This window comes from Rhinichthys klamathensis, unplaced genomic scaffold (genome assembly GCF_029890125.1).
Source record: "Rhinichthys klamathensis goyatoka isolate OS25496 unplaced genomic scaffold, OSU_Roscu_1.1 h1tg000105l_1, whole genome shotgun sequence".
Classification (NCBI taxonomy): domain Eukaryota; kingdom Metazoa; phylum Chordata; class Actinopteri; order Cypriniformes; family Leuciscidae; genus Rhinichthys; species Rhinichthys klamathensis.
Genome location: NW_026606644.1, coordinates 672,387 through 695,404, shown reverse-complemented (window position 1 = coordinate 695,404; position 23,018 = coordinate 672,387). Strand labels below are relative to the sequence as shown.

Here is a 23,018-nt window from a genome sequence, read left to right as displayed (position 1 = left end):
TGTCTTTACAGAAAGCATGTTCCATCTTGATCTTATGTCACCGTTTGAAATTGATAAGATTTAACTTGACATTTGGTCTTAAAAGTAAAATTGCAAGAGATGATGCACTGTAAACCCGAATAAGTTGGCAAAACTTTGAGTTTGTTAAAAAAAAATTTAGGTAATCAGATACATAAAAACCTTTAAGTTAAGAAATTCAAGGTTTAAGTTAGCAGAACTGGCAGCTTTTTATTTTGTACTAAAACATTTGAATTGCTCTTAAATTGAAATATTTTAATATAAAAAAATAATATAAATAATTAGCTTAAACTATAAGCTAATTCATACATTTAACTTAAAATTATCATGTAGACCTAATCTCAATTTAAATATTTTTAGTAGTGGAAACATATCTACTCATAACTAGCTACCATAATCTTACTAATTGGTGAACACAGTGCTTTGATAGCGTTAACATGGCAATATCTGAATGAGACTGGCAATATAGAACATTTAATATTTATCTGTTCTCAAACTAAGCTCATGCTTTACTCGTTACCATGATGGTAGCACCCCCCCCCCCCCCCCCCCCCCCCTCTTTACCAGAAACTCTTCTAATTTAGCATAGCTAAAAACTAAACACTACTAAATCTCCCACTTAACACAATAAAACATTAACTCTCCCTTTCAAGTGTCATGGCAAAGCATGCTGCGTATAGAAATCCCAGTTTCAGATAAATTTAAGTTTGCCTAAATTAAATGAAACAAGTTCATGAAATTCATAACGATGAAACAATTCAGATTACTTAAAATGTGTCAGTTTTGTGAACTCAAATGAAAAAGAAAGTTCTAAATACTCATAAAATTGTATTTGATTGAACTAATTTTTTTATTTAAGTTGACCTTACTCAAACCAATTAATTTAAGCATTAGGGTTTACAGCTAGACGTCCATCAGTACAGTAGACAATTAAAAATATTGCAGACGGAATGCTAGTATGCTGTCCTTTGTTTGCAGATACCAATATTACCAGTTGTGCACTGTTAACGATTTATAACTGTTTCTAGCGGCAAAGACGTTATCACATCCTCCACAGACAGCAATTTTAAACTTGTGGATTAAATAATCAATCTCAGATGTAAGAATTTAGCATTTTGGGGTTGTGCAATAGAGATCAAACTATATTTGTGTGAAAGATTTATAAGAGGTGTGTGAACTGAAGAATTCAGTGTTTAGTTTAGTCGTCAGACTGGATTCTTGTTCACAGCAAGTACAGAACCTGCCCACCAAGACCAGGTGTTTTCTTTCAGACTTTTCCCTCCCTCTCTCTTTACTTTCTTTATCACCTGCTCTTTTTTTGTTCTAGGTGGCACTTACATGTACAGGTTGACAAGAGAAGTGTTTATTGCACCAAGAGATTGCATCATCTCTTGTATTGTTAGAGAGTTTTTAACTAAATTGTGTTTCCATGTGGGCTAAATTGTGTTTTTCCTATTGTATTGTCTATTGTTTAAAGCTGATGCCTGATGTTCCTGCACGCTAGAAACCAAGCTGTCAGATTTTCTTTATGAAATGTATCAGCATTATGAAAATGTTTTTAAACCTAAACCTTACAGTGGATTGAATATTGGCGTGTAAATTTAGGGTGTTTATTTTAAATGATCAGTATCAATCTGATAAAGATGATGTTAGGAGAAGTACATTTTTCTGAGAATTTTTTCCTGTTGAGATTTTGATCGAAACCTCTCTGCTTCAATGCTTGAAGTTAGTTTTACTGACAAATATAAATTGTGCCTGTATGTTTTTCTTTACAGAAGAATTTTTTTTAATGGATTAGCTGCACCAGATAAAGTGAAGGATACTCAGTCAGCAGCAATTTTATCAGCAGTCATATCTTTATAACAGTATGTTGATAACAGTGATTTATCATATCAGTTCATCAGGATTTGTCAAAAATGTCAGTATTTGTGCATAATTATGAAACCATATTGATAATGTGTATCACAAGATCACCTCATATTTGATTTCTTGACATGAATACAAGCACGTCTTTAAGATGTGATTGATATGAAATGGATAGCTTTGTGCAACTGTATTTCATTTGATCACACAGATCATTTTCATAGAATATGACAGTGTCTGTGTCCACACCTACATCTAAATCATATTAGGCCACTAGCGGCTCGGAGCCAAACAATAGAGCCATTGTGTGAAGGGCTGTCAATAATACACGCATGCACACGTGTTCCTCTTCTCTGAAGACTGGGTGTGTGTTTTACAAACTGACTATGCTCAATATTTGGTATGAGTTATAAAGGCAGTAGGGAGAGAAGTTTTGAATGCTTTACTGTGATATTTCTACACTAATCAACTCCTAGGGATGTGCGCAACATTTAATTTGATAAATGTTTAAATGGAAATGAATGGATAATCAACAGTAGCAATAATCAAGCACTAGACAGTAACAATAATTCACAATAATGATGATGACTAAAAGCTTGAATGCACTACATAACAGCTGGTGCTGTTCGGCCATTTTTAACAGAAGAATTTTACGTTTTGTTTTTAGAGTGTTTACATCATCGGAATGGTAGGAAACTTGGTAAAGGTTTTGGCATATTGAAAAAATAATTGGAAATTAATGGTTTGGTACTGCGCCCAAACACAATCTTACTGAAAGATCATTTTTTGAGTTATCAACCTCAAAAAAAACCCAAACTTGTTTAGATTCCTGGCTTTTATTATCGCCCAGCCCTACTCCGCGCCTCCCCTGACATGCGCGTGCCACACACTTTGGAAACCCCTAGACATACAGTATCTACACTTACAATCGGGCAAAAAATATGCACAGAAGTAATTTAATGTATTCCAGCCTTAAGACATTTTTGTTTTTAGAGTAGGCCTAATTCTTAGCTTGGATTATACCACCCAGGCTGTGCTGTTTGTTTTTGTTCGAATATTTTCCCTTTGGGATGATGTCAGTACACAAAACGCTTCCTGTTTACTGGAATACAATACACCACACATACTTTCTGTGTTTGTGTTTGGAGAGTTCAGCTCATAGAGGAGGAGTGCTTGTGTGTGAAAGAAGCGTTTGTGCCGCCCATACAGGAAGTATCATTGAGGAACAACAGGAATGGCTCAGATGGGGAACTCCACAGGGGCCCTTAGAGTCCATTCCTGGTCCAAGTACTTTCCTTCCCTTTTCTTATTTCTTTTCTCTCTTCCACACACAAGTGTTATTAGTAGTGTAGTGTTTGCTAAGGCTGAGGAGAGTGTGCTATTACTATGTCTCTAAATGATTTGACTTTCACCTGGTGGTCACTAAAACTGAGACACTTTATTTGAGCTTTTACTTAGATGGATATTATTAGATGGATATACTATACATTAGATGATTATAATAATTAGATGGATAGACAGTGTAGTGCAGTTAGTTATGCCCTCCACCCCTCCCGGGGTATGGGCCGCCAAAAATTTACTTCCAGAGATTTCTGTCCTGGGCCATTCTTTCTAGTTGACTCCAGTTGTAGCCCATCCTTGTGACGTCTGCGTCAAGTTCACGTCGCCATGTGCTTTTTGGGCGGCCTCGCTTCCGCTTGCCTTGAGGGTTCCACCTGAGAGCCTGCCTGGTGATGTTTGTTGGCGGTTTGCGAAGGGTGTGCCCTATCCAACCCCATCTTCTCTTCCTGATTTCTACCTCTATTGGAAGTTGGCATGTCCTTTCCCATAGATTGGTGTTACTGATAGTGTCGGGCCAACGGATGTGGAGAATCCTTCTGAGACAGGTTGTTACGACCCTTCTTAGATTTTAGCCGTCTAGGGCGTTAGAAGGGGAACATCAATCATCCCTCGACAATAATTACCAAAAGAACACTGGGAAGTGAGTGAAGCAAAGGCAGTAGAATACTTAAGGGTTTTTATTGCTGGCCACAACCGGTCAAAAAGAGTTCTCCACAAAATATATGTATTTCACAAGTACATATATTTATAAAGAAACACTTCAAACAAATAATTGTCAATCAATAAAGTAACATAAACATACCAGCAAAATATATATTAATTCTGGGAAAGGAAAAGGGCAACTGGACAGTGCCAACTCAAAGAAATGAATAAAAAGAAAACAATCTTTCTTACCCGTTTTTAGTCTAACCTAACTAACCAAAATAAAATGTAGAAAAGAAAAGTCTTCGACGTCCGCGACGTCGTATGCTTCCCTACTCTAACTAACCAAAACAAAAATACAACGGTGGCACTTGTCCCTAAATCTAGTGTGTTTAAACAAAGAAAAATGCTACATGTGCACAATGTATGTCACGTGACATCTTACCTGACCCTTTTCTTTATCCCGTTTTAACAAAGCATCAATACTCAATTCCAGATAACGAGTAAAGGAGTTCAGGTTACAGAACTAACACTGATTCACATGACAAACTTAACATAAACGAACTGATTCAATAATCAAACGAATGTCAACACAAACATAACAAAGAACTAAGCGAACGGTTGCAGTTCACAAAACAAAAGGCTGGCCACATCAATCGCGTTCAGGTGCTCCTTTATAGTTCCCGCATTTCCTGATGATCCCCGTGATTGGATCGCTCTTTCCCTCCTCTCTGATGACAAGCCGCAGAGATGAGCCAATGAGTGTGACCAGGACAACCAATCAGCGCTTCATCTGCGAAAGAGAAAGTAGACCACGGCAGAAACACAAAGAAATACAGAGACACCCAAAGTCGCAGTCTCCTGTAATCACCTTTATTCGTAACACCCCCACAATCAAAAACAAACGTCTACCGTTTGTTAAAATTAATATCTTTCACAAAATAAGATCATAACTCACCCGTCATAAGTTTTCTCAAACTCTGGAAAGAGCATCCGCCAGGACATTCTCAGATCCTTTCTTGTGATGCATTTCAAGATGATAACTCTGTACAAACAGAGCCCAACGCATCAAACGTTGATTCGCATTGTACATCCGAGAAAGAAAAACAAGGGGGTTATGATCCGTATACACAACCGTAGGCAGATTGGAAGAGCCTAGATAAACCTCAAAAAATTGCAGGGCAAACAACAACGCCAAAGTTTCCTTCTCCACCGTAGAATAATTTCCTTGATGTCGATTAAACTTACGAGAGAAAAAACACACGGGATGATCCACGCCATCCCCGCCCTCTTGAAGTAACACTGCTCCCGCACCAACCGCGCTCGCATCAACTTCCAATTTAAAAGGACGATCAAAGTTCGGAGCTGCCAAAACTGGAGTGCTAAACAATAAAGCCTTAGCACTCTCGAATGCAATCTGGCATTCATTAGTCCACACAAAATCTCGTTTTGGACTAAGAAGATTAGTAAGAGGGGTCACTACCGTAGAGAAATTCTTACAAAAGTTGCGATAGTACCCGGCCATACCCAAAAATCGTCTTAACTCTCGACGTGTCTTAGGTACTGGAAATTCCGTAATGGCTACAACTTTCGTTTCAATAGGTTTCACTTGTCCCTGTCCCACCTGTTTACCCAGATATGTAACACTGGCTTGACCAAACACACACTTCGCCAAGTTAAGAGTCAATGAAGCGTTCTCCAACCTCTCAAACACTGTGTGAAGTAAGGACATGTGTTCTGTCCAGTTCTTAGAGAAAATTACCAAATCATCCAGATATGCGTTACAGTTGGGGACACCAGCTAGAACAATCTGGATCAACCTTTGAAACGTAGCAGGTGCGTTTCGCAACCCGAAAGCCATAACATTATACTGTAGAAAACAGTCAGGGGTTACGAACGCAGAGATGTCAGATGCACGCGATGTTAATGGTACTTGCCAGTATCCCTTAAGTAAATCCAGTTTACTAACAAAATTGGCAGAACCTATATTATCCACACAATCTTCCATCCTGGGAAGAGGATAAGAATCAGGTACTGTCACGGCATTCACTTTGCGGTAGTCCGTACAAAAGCGAAACGAACCGTCAGGTTTGTTTACCAAAATGCATGGAGAACTCCATGGACTGCAGCTATGTCGAGCCAATCCGTTTTCCAACAGATACTCAGTCTCCTCCTTCATAACAGATCTCTTAATTGTATTAAGTCGATAAGCATGTTGTTTTATCGGTCTTGCACCACTAACCTCAATATCATGTCGCAACACATTGGTCTGAGTCGGAACATCCGAAAATAAAGTTGGAAAAACAGTGATCAAATCCACCACATCTTGTCGCTGTTCATCAGGTAGATGAGAAAAACGAGAAGACAAGTTAGTTAGAATAGCGGAATTTTCCAACTTATTGCACTGTTGAGGAGTATTTCTCAGCACTAATCCATCTTCATCGGAGTCAGCTTCACTCTCTCCAACAGACATAAATTCCGTCATTATCATAACAGGTGCAGTTTCTACAACTTTTTTTTCAGGATCACATCGCACTTGCTCTCGATCAAAATACTCTTTGAGCATATTAATATGACAAACACGCGTTTTACGTCTTCTCTCTGGGGTTCGTATAACATAGTTTGTCTCACTAAGTTTTCTGACCACTTCATAGGGACCAGTAAATCGAGCCGACAAGGCAGACCCTTGAATAGGTAAGAGCACCAATACACGGTCACCAGTCTTGAAAGAACGTACAACTGCCTTACTGTCGTAACGACTTTTCATCTCACTCTGAGTACTTTTCAAAGCTTTCTGAGCAAGATCGCAAGCGTCATGAAGTCTTTTTCTGAATCGACTGACATAGTCCAAAATATTTACTTTAGACTCTGAATTAGTCTCCAACATCTTATCTTTCAGAACCTTTAATGGACCACGAACAGTATGCCCAAAAACCAACTCGGCTGAGCTAAAACCGAGTGACTCTTGCACTGTTTCACGTATGGCAAACAACACCAAGGGAATTCCCTCGTCCCATTCCTTCTCTGTTTCCATACAGTATTTTCGAAGCATCGCTTTTAAGGTCTGGTGAAATCTCTCAATTACACCTTGACTCTCAGGATGGTATGCACTTGAGACTCTATGTTCTATAGATAAAGATTTAAGAGTCTGAGCAAAAATGCGTGACAAAAAATTCGTTCCTTGGTCTGTCTGAATCACCTTAGGAAGACCAAATGTAGAAAAGAATTTTATCAGCGTTTTCAGAATAACAGGAGCGGTTATTTTTCGTAGCGGTATCGCTTCTGGAAAACGTGTCGCTCTACACATAATAGTGCACAAGTATTGGTTACCTGATTTTGTCTTCGGCAAAGGACCAACACAATCTAGCAGCACTTCCTCAAATGCTTCACCCACAACTGGGATAGGAGATAGTGGAGCGGGAAAAATTATCTGGTTCGGTTTTCCCATTATTTGGCAGGTGTGACAAGTACGACAGAACTTAGAAACATCACGCTTCAAACCCGGCCAAAAGAAATGGTGCAGAACACGATCGTAAGTCTTAGTAATCCCTAAGTGTCCAGATAACACATGTTCATGAGCCAAACATAATACCTGAGTACGAAATGTAACTGGAACCACCACCTGATATACAACATTCCAGTCCAAAACGTCATTGATTCTAGAACACCACTTTCGCATCAATAATCCATCATCCACAAAATATGCAGTATGTCTTTTCTTAGTAGCTTCGAAACTTAGAACAGTCGAAAAACATTTACGCAACGATGGATCTTCTTTTTGTGCTGCAATAATCTGAGAACGAGTGATAGGCAAATCCAACGAATTTGCGTTCCCCAGAACACCTTCTGAAACACTTTCACTTTCCTTTTTCATATTAGCGTTTTGTAAGCATTTCCCTTTTACTTTCGTTTCAGACTCAAAATCTAACATGTCATCAGTTAACATCTGACCCGTCAACGAGTCAGCTAAAGCAACTTGATCTGCTTTCGCTAACTGAGCGCGTGTAACAGCACAAGCAGAAAATACGTCAGGATACAGATTAGCCACATCGTCAGAAATCGCACACACATATGGAACATCAGTCACCTCTGGCACGGGCATGACTTGGCCTCCGGCCAAATCATTTCCTAAAATAAAGGTTATTCCTTTCACGGGCAGTGAATCACGAATACCAACCTTTACAAATCCTGAAACTAGTGAACTATTTAAGTACACACGATGCAAAGGAACTGGTACAATTTGCATTTCAATACCACGAACTAGAATATTCGAGCCGCAGTATGATTCCTCAGAAAAAGGTAACACCTTACATACCATAAGTGACTGCATAGCCCCTGTATCTCGAAGAATATGAACTTCTTTCTGATCTTCCACTCTTCCAGACAATGAAACAAAACCTGTCATCACAAACGGTTTATAATTCACATCAGGAATCTCAGTACCATTTGACAATTCAGATGATTGCACTGTCTTGAGTAACGCGACACTTTTAAGAGGCTGCACCTGCTGCTTTCGTTTCAACACAACACAGTCCGCAATCAAATGTCCCTGCTTATGGCAGTAAAAACATTCTCTCATCTCCTTTGATTGTGAAGTTCCCGTCTTTACTCGGACATTCTGATTAAGTGGAGGGGTGTCGGTCACGCTCTTTTCAGCGCGTGTCACTGAAAAAGCTGTCTTATGCGTGAGTACAAATTCATCTGCCAAGACCGCAGCACGAGACAGTGAATCAACTTTTTGTTCATTTAAGTACACCACCACACGTTCAGAAAGACATGATTTAAATTCCTCCAACAGAATTAATTCTCTCAACGAAACGAAGTTATCAGCTTGGCTTACATTACTCCATCTGTCAAACAGAATACTTTTATCCCTTGCGAATTCTACAAAAGTCTGGTTAGAATTCTTTTTATGGCTTCGAAACTTTTGTCTGTATGCCTCTGGGACTAGCTCATACGCACGTAATATTGCCGATTTCACAGTCTCATACTTTAAACCATCCTCCAAAGAAAGAGTAGAAAAGACTTCTTGCGCCTTTCCTATCAACCTGCACTGCAAAAGAATAGCCCAAACCTCTCTCGGCCAACCGAGTGATAGAGCAATACGCTCAAAAGCATTGAAATATGAGTCCACCTCGGTCTCTCTAAAATGTGGAACTAGCGTAATATGCTTACTGACATCGAATGACCCAGCTGCTAACGATGGAGAAGCTGATGACACTAGTGGTTGAGTATGAACAGAGGACACGGTTGCCAACGGTGGAGTATGAACAGGAGGAACGTTGATATCTCGAGGTGGATGCAGTTGCGCAGCAGAGCTCCCCACAATTTTCATTGCCTCGAGCTCCAACTCTCGCATTTTTATCTGTTTCTCTGCCTCAATTTCAAACTTGCGAATCTGTAATCGCAAATCCAACTCACCCTGACGATTCTGCACTTTCTCTTGTGCTTCCAGCTGCAATCGAGCCAGACGAACTTTCAGTCTCGCGTCTCCCTTTGAATTTATAGAAGTAGGAGAGAACGGTTCAAATTGAGGTAACCCCGTTCTAATTCCTTCCCCTGTTACAGGCGTAAACTCATCGCCCCTCGACGTTTCAATATCCACATCACACTCTACTATATCCCCTTTGTCTGGTACCACAAGCACATTCCTCTCTACTAACTGCTCACGTATAATGGATTTTATTTCCCTCTTAAGAGACTGTCGAACCACAATGATCTGAAAATGTTTCGCGATTGCTAACAAGTCATCCTTTCTGCAGCAATCTAACAATTCTACAGTAGGATTTTCAATAAAACTTTCCAAATCAAACGTTGCCATTATTCCTGCTGATCAAATCTACTAGCCTACTAAAATTATTTATTCACTCACCACATTCCCAGTGTAAAAATAGCAAGGGTGTCTCGGGACAATTAATTAATCAATCCAATATTAATTAATTTCCAGGAAGAGTTAAGATCCCGGATGAGCCCCCATTAATGTTACGACCCTTCTTAGATTTTAGCCGTCTAGGGCGTTAGAAGGGGAACATCAATCATCCCTCGACAATAATTACCAAAAGAACACTGGGAAGTGAGTGAAGCAAAGGCAGTAGAATACTTAAGGGTTTTTATTGCTGGCCACAACCGGTCAAAAAGAGTTCTCCACAAAATATATGTATTTCACAAGTACATATATTTATAAAGAAACACTTCAAACAAATAATTGTCAATCAATAAAGTAACATAAACATACCAGCAAAATATATATTAATTCTGGGAAAGGAAAAGGGCAACTGGACAGTGCCAACTCAAAGAAATGAATAAAAAGAAAACAATCTTTCTTACCCGTTTTTAGTCTAACCTAACTAACCAAAATAAAATGTAGAAAAGAAAAGTCTTCGACGTCCGCGACGTCGTATGCTTCCCTACTCTAACTAACCAAAACAAAAATACAACGGTGGCACTTGTCCCTAAATCTAGTGTGTTTAAACAAAGAAAAATGCTACATGTGCACAATGTATGTCACGTGACATCTTACCTGACCCTTTTCTTTATCCCGTTTTAACAAAGCATCAATACTCAATTCCAGATAACGAGTAAAGGAGTTCAGGTTACAGAACTAACACTGATTCACATGACAAACTTAACATAAACGAACTGATTCAATAATCAAACGAATGTCAACACAAACATAACAAAGAACTAAGCGAACGGTTGCAGTTCACAAAACAAAAGGCTGGCCACATCAATCGCGTTCAGGTGCTCCTTTATAGTTCCCGCATTTCCTGATGATCCCCGTGATTGGATCGCTCTTTCCCTCCTCTCTGATGACAAGCCGCAGAGATGAGCCAATGAGTGTGACCAGGACAACCAATCAGCGCTTCATCTGCGAAAGAGAAAGTAGACCACGGCAGAAACACAAAGAAATACAGAGACACCCAAAGTCGCAGTCTCCTGTAATCACCTTTATTCGTAACACAGGTGTTAATGAAGGTTTGGATTTTACTGTTGGTGGCTTTGGTTGTTCTCCAGGTTTCAGCGCCGTACAGCAGTACTGATTTCACGTTGGAGTTGAACAGTCTGATCTTGGTAGTCAAGGTCAGCTCTCTGGAAGCCCAGATGTTCTTGAGCTGGATGAAGGCGCCTCTTGTTTTTCCTATCCTTGCCTTGACATCTGCTTCTGTTCCAACATGTTGGTCAATGATGCTGCCCAGGTAGGTGAATGACTGCACCTCCTTCAGAGGACTTCCGCTCAGTTTGATTGGGTTGGTGTTACTGGAGTTCGTTTTAAAAATCTTGGTCTTCTCTTTGTGAATAATGAGTCCAACTTGAGCTGATGTGCCTGTCAACACACTGGTCTTCTCTTGCATCTGTTGCTGGCTGTGGGAGAGAAGTGCGAGGTCGTCGGCGAAGTCTAGGTCATCAAGTTGATTCCATAATGTCCACTGAATCCCATTTCTGCGTTTGCTGGTAGAAGTCTTCATGATCCAGTCGATGACGATGAGGAAAAGGAACGAGGATAACAAGCATCCTTGTCGGACTCCAGTATTCACCCGAAAGCTGTTGGTGAGCTGTCCTGCATGGATCACTTGGCATGTCATGCCTTCGTATGAGCTTTTTATCAGCTTTACCAACTTGGATGGAATGCCGTAGTACCGGAGGAGCTTCCATAAGACCTCTCGATCCACACTGTCAAAAGCCTTCTCGTAATCGACAAAGTTGATATACAGCGGTGATTTCCACTCCAAAGACTGCTCCACTATGATTCGCAGCGTTGCGATCTGGTCTATACATGATCGGTTCTGCCGGAAACCAGCTTGTTCATCTCGTAGTTGTAGATCGACAGAGTCTTTCATTCGCTCTAGGAGGATCTGATTAAAGACCTTGCCTGGCACAGACAGGAGAGTGATACCTCTGTAGTTGTTACAATTGCTGAGGTCACCTTTCTTAGGAAGCTTGATTAGATAACCCTCCTTCCAGTCAGCCGGTATCTCTTCGTTCTCCCAGATCTTCTCAAAGAGTGGGTACAGCATCTCCATTGACACGTTCAGATCTGCTTTCAGGGCCTCTGCAGGTATATCATCAGGTCCAGCCGCCGTTCCGTTCTTCAGCAAGGTGATGGCCTTCCTGATCTCCTGATCTCTCCGATGGTCGGCTTGTCGTAGTTGATGGGGAGATCTTCGTCCATTGGGTTGATGTTTGGTGGGTTTGGTGGCGCTTGTCTGTTCAACAACTCTTCAAAGTGTTCAGACCATCTATCCATCTGTTGTATTAGTCCTGTGGTGGCCTTTCCATCCTTACCCTTGACGATTCGTTCTGGCTTGCTATACTTCTTAGACAATGTCTTTGTCGTATCATACAGCTGTTTCATGTTGCCACTATATGCTGCCTGCTCCGCTTCTGCTGCCAGTCCATCTATGTAATCTTTCTTGTCCTTCCTAATGCTTTTCTTAACTGCTCTGTGGGCTTCTGCGTATTCAACTTGTGCCTTTGCCTTAGTTGTCCTAGTCCTGCTGTTGTTTATTACCACTTTTTTCAGTTTTCTCTCTTTTATCTTGCCCAAGGTCTCAGCTGTGATCCATTCTTTGTGATGATGTTTTTGTGTTCCAACCACTTCTTGACAGGCTGTTCTCAATGCCTCTTTTATAATTTGCCAGTTGGCCTGTACGCTGCTTCTTTCCACTCCCTTGTGCCGCTCTCGTAGCATCTCAAGCTTATTCTTGAACTGAAGTTCAAACTCGTACCTGACACTGGTGATCTTTAGGCGGCTGACATCATACTTCACTCTAGGCGGTGTTTTTTCCATCCAGTTCTTTTTTAGCTTCATATGCATGCTGGCTACAACTTGTTGGTGGTCGGACCCCACATCTGCTCCTCTTCTAACTCTAACGTCCTGAAGGGATCTTCTGAACGTCTTGCTAATGCAGATGTGGTCAATCTGGTATTCTGTCTTAGCGTCCGGTGATCCCCAGGTGCTTTTGTGGATCCGCTTATGAGGAAAGACGCTACCTCCGATGACAAGTTGGTTAAGCGCACACAGCTCCGCAAATCTCTCTCCATTTTCGTTCATGACCCCCAGCCCGTGTATCCCCATAACCTGTTCATATCCTGTGTTATTTTGGTTTGTAGTGCAGAGGGATGAGAAATTAATAGGAAAAGAGTAGGATTGGAATTGGGAAACGTTGCACAGACGCAAACCTGTAATTCCCGCATGAGCACCAAAGCACATGAGCATGTGCTTTAAATACATTTTATAGAGTTTGTGACACAAGGTTCTTATGTGAACCCGCAAAGGCAACCATTTAAGTTCCTTGCATGCCAAACATCATTGCTCTTTCTTGCTCGTTCTGTAACGTGAACTAAATGTGCAGCAGGTATTTAGATGTAAGATCTAAGAGCGTATCTCTTTGTCTTTACATTTGCAATTCAATGAATGTTTCTTGTATTTGAATACTTTATCATACAATCTCACAAATGTGTTTTGATGCTCATGCATGGTTTCTGTTTTCTCATATTCTCTATTAGCCCAATACCAAAATAAAGTTTTATCAAAAATGCTAAATGTTTTCTGTAATGGTTAGGGGATATAAAATATCATTAGTTTGGTTTAAAAAAATTTATATAATTTGAAAGTCCTTGTACCGATGTGTTTTAGATGGTGAGTGAGAAGGTGGGAGGTGCAGAGGGAACCAAACTGGATGAGGACTTCAAAGACCTTGAAAAGGTAACACATTTTTAACATTCACATTGTGATAGCCATGTTCAAGTTCTTTTAAATATGATCAAGACTTCCTTCTTCCTACTTATTGAAAGTTTTTGTTATAAATTCAACAATAAAATTGGCCAGAAACATCCTCTACACAAATAGTCAGGTGCAATTCGCTGACACACAAACCTTCTGAGGCCTCATGTACTGTATAAAACTTTCTGTAGATTTCATCCTAAAAGTGGATTACGCACAAAAGCTAGATTTCGTGTTCGCACAAACGTTTTCAGATTTATAAGTGTACATGCATCTCCACTCTATATCCTTGAAATAACCATACATGTAGCTTACAATGCCTAGATTTACTATGCATAATGTCATCTGCATATCATTTCCATATGTATATTCCCATCCGTGTGATACCATTTTTAACAGTACAAGACAAATATGAGATATGGACTCTAAATGCCATTTGTGTGTTAGAGACATAATATCAGAGTCAAGTCTAATCATTGTTCTCGCAAGACATATTTTATCAGAACATGAGTTCTGCAATTTAGTTTTAAAAGGAATTATGATGCGCCTAGACATTAAATATTTAGGGGCAGAATTACTAAACAGGCAAATTAGCATGAGAGGTCACTTAAAAAAAAAGTGATGATGGGAGTGGAAAGTTAAAGAAGCGCAAATTAGCATCTGGTTTAAGACAGGCTTTTTTGGCCGGAAAATAAGGGCGAAAATTGACTAGCGCAAACCTTAGTAAATCACCTTGCATGACTTATTTAAATATTCTCCTCCCATAAATGTTACGTCTGAAAGGAAAACTCCTGCAAATGCAATGAAGTCAGCCGCAAAAATAACTCCGTCCACGCCTTTTCAGCGCTAATTTTTCACTGTGTGTCTTTAGTAAATCCGGACAGTGATTCAATGCAACACAACATTTAAACATCAGGCCCCTGAACAAAAACTGTAGTAAAATATGAACTATATCTACTTCCTATCTATGATAAACAAACACAGAGGTTAATAATTTATTTTATGTTTTGTGATGGTGGCTTTCAAATTATATAATATTAAATTCCCATTATTATTGCCCATTTTATCCTCAGAAATCACAAGTTTTGTTGTTAAATGTTGACAAATACTGGCTTTAATAATACTTGGCATTAGACTGAAAAGAAAAAAGTGGTTAACACCTTTTCCGCCCACAGGAATTGCGTCAGTAATGAATAACCAAAATATCCGTCACCTAGAGAAGTGGCCCCATCTCAAAATGACAAATTTACAGCTCATAACTCAAAGCTCATTTATCGCTCATTCCTTTTTCAGAGGAATTCCTGTAAGAGCTTTAAAAAAAAACCCCACAAGCTTCCCATTTCTGCTTTGAAACACATAATTTGCATGATTTTCTGTGGTAAGCCACAGCAGACCACAAATGCAGTCTGTCAAGCTCACATTGTAAAGAACACGGAATATTCCTTTACCTCGGTATCAGTCTGAATGTTTCAGTAGGTGTGACCGCTGCTGATTGTTTCAAGTCCGTCTCACTTTGTCTGTGAGTGCTGTCGATGTGTGGTCTCTGTTGACAGTGTGACGTAAAGACACACACCTGTACTCTGACATTTGTGCTTCACAGAAGGCTGACATCACCAGTAAAGCCATATCAGAAGTGCTCTGCAAAACTGCTGAATACCTGCAGCCCAACCCAGGTGAAAAATGGACAAAATATTCCCCATGTGCTGAATTTAAAGTCAAATACAATTTGCACATATCTAAACATTCTTAAAGTGCCTCTATTATGCTATTTTAAAGGTGCTTAATTTTGTTTTGGCGGTCTCCTACAATAGGTTTACATGCATTCAAGGTCAAAATCCTATGCGGAAGTCTTTCTTGTCGAGAAACCTGACGCACGTATAAATTCTCCTCCCTCTTCACATCTGTCACAATCATTTTCATTTATGCTTTTCCTTTGCAGTTTAAATGAATCATATAGCACACATATTTCAACTGGGCATCTTGCTTTATTATTATTATTTATGAATTTCTTAAATAATCAAACTTCAACCGCATAAGGGCAGATCCCTTGAGCGCAGCTTGTGAAGTTATGAAGTGACTCTCGAGTGATCAAGAAGATTTCCTTTGATTCCTCTGTCCTCATTTTCTTTCCTTGGAGCTGAGAGGCAAGGGAAGGAAACGAGGATGCACAAATAAGAAATGAGAAGCACCCAATGACACAAAGTAACGATGGCATCGGTTTTAGCGTATCAATTCCAGCGTGAGTCCTCATCCTGTTGAAGTAAATGCAGCAAAGTGGATTTGCAGTGCTGAAAACAGTGTCTTTTTGACATGTCGACAACATGAACCAAACTCTTCCAGTCTCAGCTACAACTACAGTGTTTGAGGCCGGGTCAAAATAGACTTTGTTCGCTGGCCAATGAAGACCATAGGCTGGCATTATGCAAATTTGTTACATTGTTACAACGGAATGGCTGATGACTCTTTTTGTTTTAGTCGATTCTTTCTTTTAAGAGACAATAACTTTATCGTACACTTTGCAGACATTTTACGTTCACAAATAGCTATATTACACGCTGCATGAAAGGTAATGTTAAAAAAAAGCATAATAGTGGCACTCTCATTTTACATTTACTTCAGAAGCAAAACGACATAATATATAAAGACTTAAGTGACTTAAAAATTCAACTTGTTTTCCCTTTGAATTAAGTATATTTTTCTTACCCCACTGACAGATGTTTTTTCTTGTTTTAAGTATAAATTAAGTATATTTTTTTGTAAAAACAAGACGTAGTGTCATTTGGTCAAGTACACTTCATCAACCCTTTTCAAACTATAATCGACAATGACCTGAAAGACATCCAGGAGGAAAACTGCAATCAATTGCTCTTTAAAATCAAATCAAAGTTTATTGATTTAATTAAGGTACATTTACTTGAGAAACAAAATGTCTTGTATTCTGAAAATTTTTATTTTTAAAACAAGAAAGAAAATCTGCCAGTAGTAGGGTAAGGGAAATATATTTTATTCACAAGGAAAACAAGTTTATTCTTTTAAATCACTGAAGTTATATACATTTTTTTTTTTTTGAAAATAATACTTTATATCTTGTCATTTTAATTCTCATGTAAATGTATGAATATTTAGATATTTGTAATGGACAAAGTTAGATTTTTTTTATTTTTTTGCAGTGTATGTTTCTTTGTATTCATCTGTCTGTCTGTCTGTCTTGTACCTCAGCATCGAGAGCGAGACTGACCATGGTGAACACCATGTCTAAGATGCGTGGGCAGGTGAAGAGCCCAGGTTATCCACAGGCAGAGGGCCTTCTGGGAGAGTGTATGCTCAAATACGGCCGAGACTTGGGAGAGGACAACAACTTTGGTAAGAGGAATGTTCTTTCTCATATTTCATAGTTCATTTTGTACATTTCATTCGTATTATTTATTTATGTATGAATTATTATTTTTACAGTAACATGTACCATGAGACAAAACAAAAACAAACAGAGAAACATGAAACAAAAATCTATTCAGATTCTCAGCATCTCATGATTGTTAGAGATATGTTGAGTGTCTGTGTTTAAGCATATTGTATTGCTCTTTGTTTATACAGCTATTATAGGATCTTTCTTTTTTTTTTTTGCATAATATTTTTGTTCATGTTCTACACCCGATCTACAGGTGGTGCTTTAGTGGAGATGGGAGAGGCCATGAAGAGACTGGCAGAAGTGAAAGACTCTCTAGACATTGACGTCAAGCAGAACTTCATCGACCCTTTCCAAACAATAGTCGACAAGGACCTTAAAGACATACAGGTGGAAAACTCCAATCAATTGGTTTCTGAATCAAAGAGTTTATTGATTAAATCTATAATTCATAAGTCATTGGCTAAATGTTTGAGCAATTGTGTAGGATTGTAATTAAGCCTTTTATTAAAAATGCATATTATTATGAAAACTAACTGACAATTTTATAAAAAGACAAATTCACAATAATATTAATAATAATGTCATGTATTTATTCACAGAAATCTTTTGTAGAATTTTGGAATAAGAAAGACAATAATATGATTTAAAGGGCACTCTTTTTATCATTTATCATTATTTCCCTATATGTTAAGTCTTAGTTAGTTAAGAGATAAGGTTTCTGCACTGCAAAAAGCCTTACTTTACTTTTCATGGTCATTTTCCACCCTTGTTGACCCATTGTTTTTTTACTGTACATTTAAGACATGTAAATTACCTCTCTTATGATTGGCTAACCTCTGCATACTTTTGTCTCACTAGCATTTTTCAGGAATGATCAGTGTAAATTTTGCTCTTAAAACCTTTAAGTCTAAAAGTCTAATAACAATAATAATATGCTCTGGTTTTCTTTCAGCATCACCTGAAGAAACTGGAGGGCCGTCGACTGGATTATGACTACAAGAAGAAGCGTCAGGGGAAGATTCCGGATGAGGAGCTCAGGCTGGCGGTGGAGAAGTTCGAAGAGTCCAAAGATGTAGCTGTAACCAGCATGCAGAACCTTCTGGATACTGACGTAAGCTCACTTCAGCCTATTAGAGTCTCTGAACTCTTCGTTTTAAGGTGCTGAACAGTATTGATATATGGACATTGCGCTGTGGTGACGATTTCGACACTTAGTATGTGGTTTAATTTTAGCTGTCTTTAAAGGTGCTGTATGTTATTTTGCCTGTACTAAAGCATAAAAATACCATAATATGTTTGCAGAGAACAAGTTCAAATACGTGTTTCTCTAAAAAACAATTCTACAGCCAAACTAGTTATTCTACTTTGACATGTGCATTCCGTGTCTGTTTTTGTTATGATCTGTGTGATCCCGCCTACTGCCAATTTACCCAATAGTATTTCAACATCCTGGGTTGCCAGTTGGTGGAAAACACACCGTATTGCAGCTATGGAAGGCAATACAAACATTGCAAACGTATACAGTGGCTAATTAACTTATAGTGTACGGCTTGTTGCTTTCCATTGTCAATTGCTCTCGTTTCTGTGTCCTCAATCTGGCAACCCGCATCTCTCTCAGATATTTTTAACAGTAGTCATTTCAACTGCTAGCTGTCCTGTCACTATTACATATTGCAACTTTAATGGTTAATCAGTCACAAAATACACAAATCAATTTTGTAAAAAGTGACTACCAAAACAGCAATGTAATTATTAAGGTACTAATGTGTTTTGCAAAATGGAATTTGTAACGTTATCTTTCCATTTCGGAAAACCTTACAAACTCATATCGTTTGAAAATGGATTCTTAGCTATGATTTAAAATGGCAAAACATTAAAAAATAAAATTACTGTATTCCTTTTTTCATATTATATCTTTAGTTTTAGTTTTACCATCCAAAATCATAAGGGTAGCACTTTATTTTACAGTCCTGTTCCCCATGTACATGTGTTACGTGCTTAAAGATGTAAACGGGATGATTGCGCAACATTTACGTGAGATACTGTTGCCAACAAACCCGAAATCTTCAGCGTATACCCTGCCTTAAATAAACTACAGTGACTTAATAAAAAGAAATACAGTGGATGGCGATCACTCTCCAACTAACTAACAAAAAAAAACAGTGCTATCTACCGTTGTCTTTGAAGACGTATTCATAAAGGCCAACGATCAGTAGAACACGAAATCAGGAAACACAAACGAAAATCAAATCTAAATGCTCCATGATTAGGCTACTGCATACAACACACCGCGTTCTAATTAGATTAACCGCGCACGCACACAATGCACTTAATACGATTTTTTTTGGTGATCTAGACTAGCGCTGAAACAGCGTATTCTCTCAGAACAGTGCAATAGTACGTCAGCAACAACAATAACAACCCGAAGGAGTGTTAATCTCAAAACCACTGCATAAACATAAAGATTAACGTGATCATGGTTCGACAGACAGCTCAAGGCACAGGTGTTGACTGAGATCTGGCGCTGATCTGCTCACTCCTTGTCATTGGGCCTTTTAAACCGGCGGAACGTCAGCGGATTGGTATGGACAGCCAATGATCACAACCTAAGAATAACGAATAGAAACAAAAGCACAAAATAATACACAAACACAGGTGGAACGTAACAACATGTACTTATAATAGTAATTGCAAAAACTGGGTAATAATAACTAGGTACTAACCCTGAACCTACCCCTAAATCTAACCTTAACCCGTACCTTATATTACCCAGTACTTTCTTAGGCAAGTACACTGTAAATACATATAAGTGCACATTCTGTAAAATAAAGTGCAACCAACATAAGTTTTAAAGTAATGGCACATCTCTTCTAATAAGCCACACGATTTGAGCAAATCATTAATATCCATAGCACAAACAGTGCAGGACGGGTTTCATGCTGAAATTTAATTTCACCAATCCCAAGTGATGCTTGCCTGAGAAAAACACTGCTAAAAATCAAAAGATCCTCTTTTGGAAAGTTTTTATAGTCCAGGGCCATCCAGAGTCATATAATTGTAATGTTGCTACAGTGATCCACATCAATGAGTGCTGGATATTTTCCAAACAGTCTGCTGAGCCAACACATTTATCAGTCTGTTTTTATCGACACTGGACTGCAGCCCAGAGAAAACTTTGGGATATTTCTGATTCTTTGCCACATCGATCTTAAGCACGGGCCTGTAATTAAACAAAGTTATTGATGTTAGCTCGCAAAAAGTTTCTCAGTGTGCCATGTAAGTACCATCCAAACACCATGGTACATGAATATCTAGTAGTCATGCAGTCCAATGATATTATTTAATATGATATTTTTTCTTTAAGACTGGTCATAACTTCAAGTCAGCAACATAAAAAGTTGGTCAGACTAGTTCTTACGACACAGTCTTAACTTAGTAGCTATGTTTATGCAACTGGCCCAGACTTATGACATTAAACTGATGTATGAATCATTTAGGTCATCATAGGATTGTTCACCGTCACATCTTCATTTCTTGAAACTCAATTTTATGATTTATGATTTGGATATAAAGCTCCTTCCAGGTGTTTCCATGTGCATATTATGATTATGATGATCACGATACTTGTAACGATTAATTTTAATTGAGTGAAGCACGCAATTTAATTGAGTTGAATGCCACAGGAATGTAGAGTGTCCCGTTTGTTTTTTCATAAAAAAAGTGAACAATTTAGTGTGGTTCATGCTAAAAACAAGAAAAAAATGCTGTAAAGAAAAATAAACTTGGTTATTGAGAGATATTTCCTGAAAACCTCTTTATCACATGTTATTTTACGTCTGAAGAAATTGCATTTTGTTTCAAGGATGCGTAAGTATTTTTAGAAAACAAAAAAACTGATTCGTTTTTTATTTAGCTTAAAAGATTGCAGCTCTTTTTTTCTAAAGCAATAACATCTTTTAATGCGTTGTACATGTGTGTCTGTGTGTTTGTAGGTGGAGCAGGTGAGTCAGCTCGCAGCTCTGGTCGAATCTCAGCTGCAGTTTCACAAACAGTCTATGGAGGTCCTGGAGGAGCTGGCAGAGAGGATGAGAGAAAGGTTAGAGATGAACATGCATCATTTCAAGAGGATCTTTCTTCATCACATAAATTAAAATTCCTTCCAAATCCATTTGACATTATTACTTCTCTGGAACACATTAGGGGAAATTTTGAATTTACGTATTTTGCCACTTTTTCCTATGCAGTTACAATGAATGGGGACGAAAGCTTTCAAGCTTCAAATAGGATGCAAAAGCACCTAACGGATTTACAAAGAAAATATTTTCAAACAACCTTGCAAACACACCTTTCGTGCATCATTGGCCCTGTCCCAAATGGCACCCGAAACACTCGCGATCCTTCTATGAGTCCACACTTTTGTGACGTAGTCTTACATACTTCACGTTTAAGAAGTCCATATGACCTCGGAAATATATTCCAAGTGTTCTGAATATTGAATTCATTTTCTGGGGAACTATTTTCAGCCCCTGATACATGGTTTACCTGTTTGCAACCTGTGTGTGTTTGTGTGCATGGATTTATGTTCATGTTTGCGTGTGTTCTGTAGAGTAAACAAGGCCCAGTCTCAGCCGCGCCAGAAACGGATGCCTGTGTCCAGACCCAGTTTTGATTATTCAGAGTCAGAAGACTCTAACGGAGGCTGGAATCCGTCAGCTGCGTCGCCCTCGTATCCATCCGCAGGTGAGCTTGTCCTGTTCATTTACATAAGGCTTCATAAAAACATTATAAAAACAGCCTTTACTGCAAATTTAACTGCATTTTTTTGGTGGACTAGATTTGATTTAAATTTGATTTCCTCAGGAAGTCACAATCTGAATGATAATGCTTGAAATGAAACACAGAAAGCCATTATGTGTGCAAAAGACAGACCTACCTTCAGGAAAGGTTAATCATGCAATTTCCTATATTAAAGTGACTAATGATGCATTTGCTCACACATACAGCTTTTGAAAAATCTTCTAAAAATCATGTTAACCAAGACCAATGGTTAATTGAAATCAATCTAGTTGGTTATATTCATTGATTCATGTAACCAAAAGCTCAGCAGATCTCCACATGCACCACAATTTGCTGTACAGAGGCCGCATAATACTTAGTATTTAAAATGTTGGCTGTCCAAAACCTACACCAGCCTGGCTGCCCCAGACAGTCAATAACTTGCTTTTGTGTATAGTGGAACCTTCTAAGGAAACAGACTGTCTGAGGTTTCAATCTGCCTCCCAAAGCAATATAAAGTCATGTCTCAATATCTAGAAAAACATTCAATGAGATTTAGTCATAACCAAGCAAATATTTATTGACTACAATGCTTATTTCTCATAGAAATTGAGTCATATGCTGAAAGAAATAATGAAAACTACTCTCAATTGCTTAATCAGACACCATATTATAGTATTTATTCATATTTTGAATTAGGTTTTATTTATACATTTTCTGCTTTCATTTTAACTTTAGTTTGTTTTAGTAAGTACAGTTTATTTATAGAGGCCTTTTCACAGATAAAATCACAAAGTGCTTTACAAAGTGCAACCAAAATAATAAAACAATATACAATTAAAAAATAAAAAGCCCAAAATAAAACCCTGGTCAAACCAGACGCCAAGATTTCTGAGGCTCGACTGGACAGAGGAGCTCGGAGAATTAAGGTGTTGAAGGATTGATGGGATTTTGATGTCTGGGGCAACAATTAGGGTTTCAGTCTTTTTCTTTTAGTAATTTTGTCATGTGCTTTTGTCATTTTTTTTTTGTTTTAATATTTCTATTTAGATTTCATTTATTTGTATTTCAGTTTTAGTAATTGTAGTGCTTCAACTTAAACAATAGAAATGCTGATTTGGCAACTAACTGAAAAACTGTTTGAGTATTTTAAGTTTAGGTTTTCATCTAATATTTTAATTTATTTCAATAATACTGAAAATGATTGACAGAAGTTGAGTGCATTGCAGTTTTATTTTAGTATTA

At 38.4% G+C, this 23,018-nt stretch overlaps 1 protein-coding gene across 2 annotated transcripts in view; it reads left to right on the top strand.

Annotated features, from left to right (window-relative positions):
* sh3gl1a (SH3-domain GRB2-like 1a) overlaps nucleotides 1-23,018 on the top strand; it is a 28,040-nt gene that overhangs the window by 1,962 nt on the left and 3,060 nt on the right. For both annotated transcript variants that reach the window (XM_056253449.1, XM_056253448.1), the window contains exons 2-8: nucleotides 13,502-13,570; nucleotides 15,189-15,261; nucleotides 16,808-16,951; nucleotides 17,251-17,384; nucleotides 17,950-18,108; nucleotides 20,990-21,093; nucleotides 21,604-21,737. In XM_056253449.1, the coding sequence (XP_056109424.1) occupies nucleotides 13,502-13,570; nucleotides 15,189-15,261; nucleotides 16,808-16,951; nucleotides 17,251-17,384; nucleotides 17,950-18,108; nucleotides 20,990-21,093; nucleotides 21,604-21,737 (817 nt within the window). The remainder of the gene's footprint in view (nucleotides 1-13,501; nucleotides 13,571-15,188; nucleotides 15,262-16,807; nucleotides 16,952-17,250; nucleotides 17,385-17,949; nucleotides 18,109-20,989; nucleotides 21,094-21,603; nucleotides 21,738-23,018) is intronic.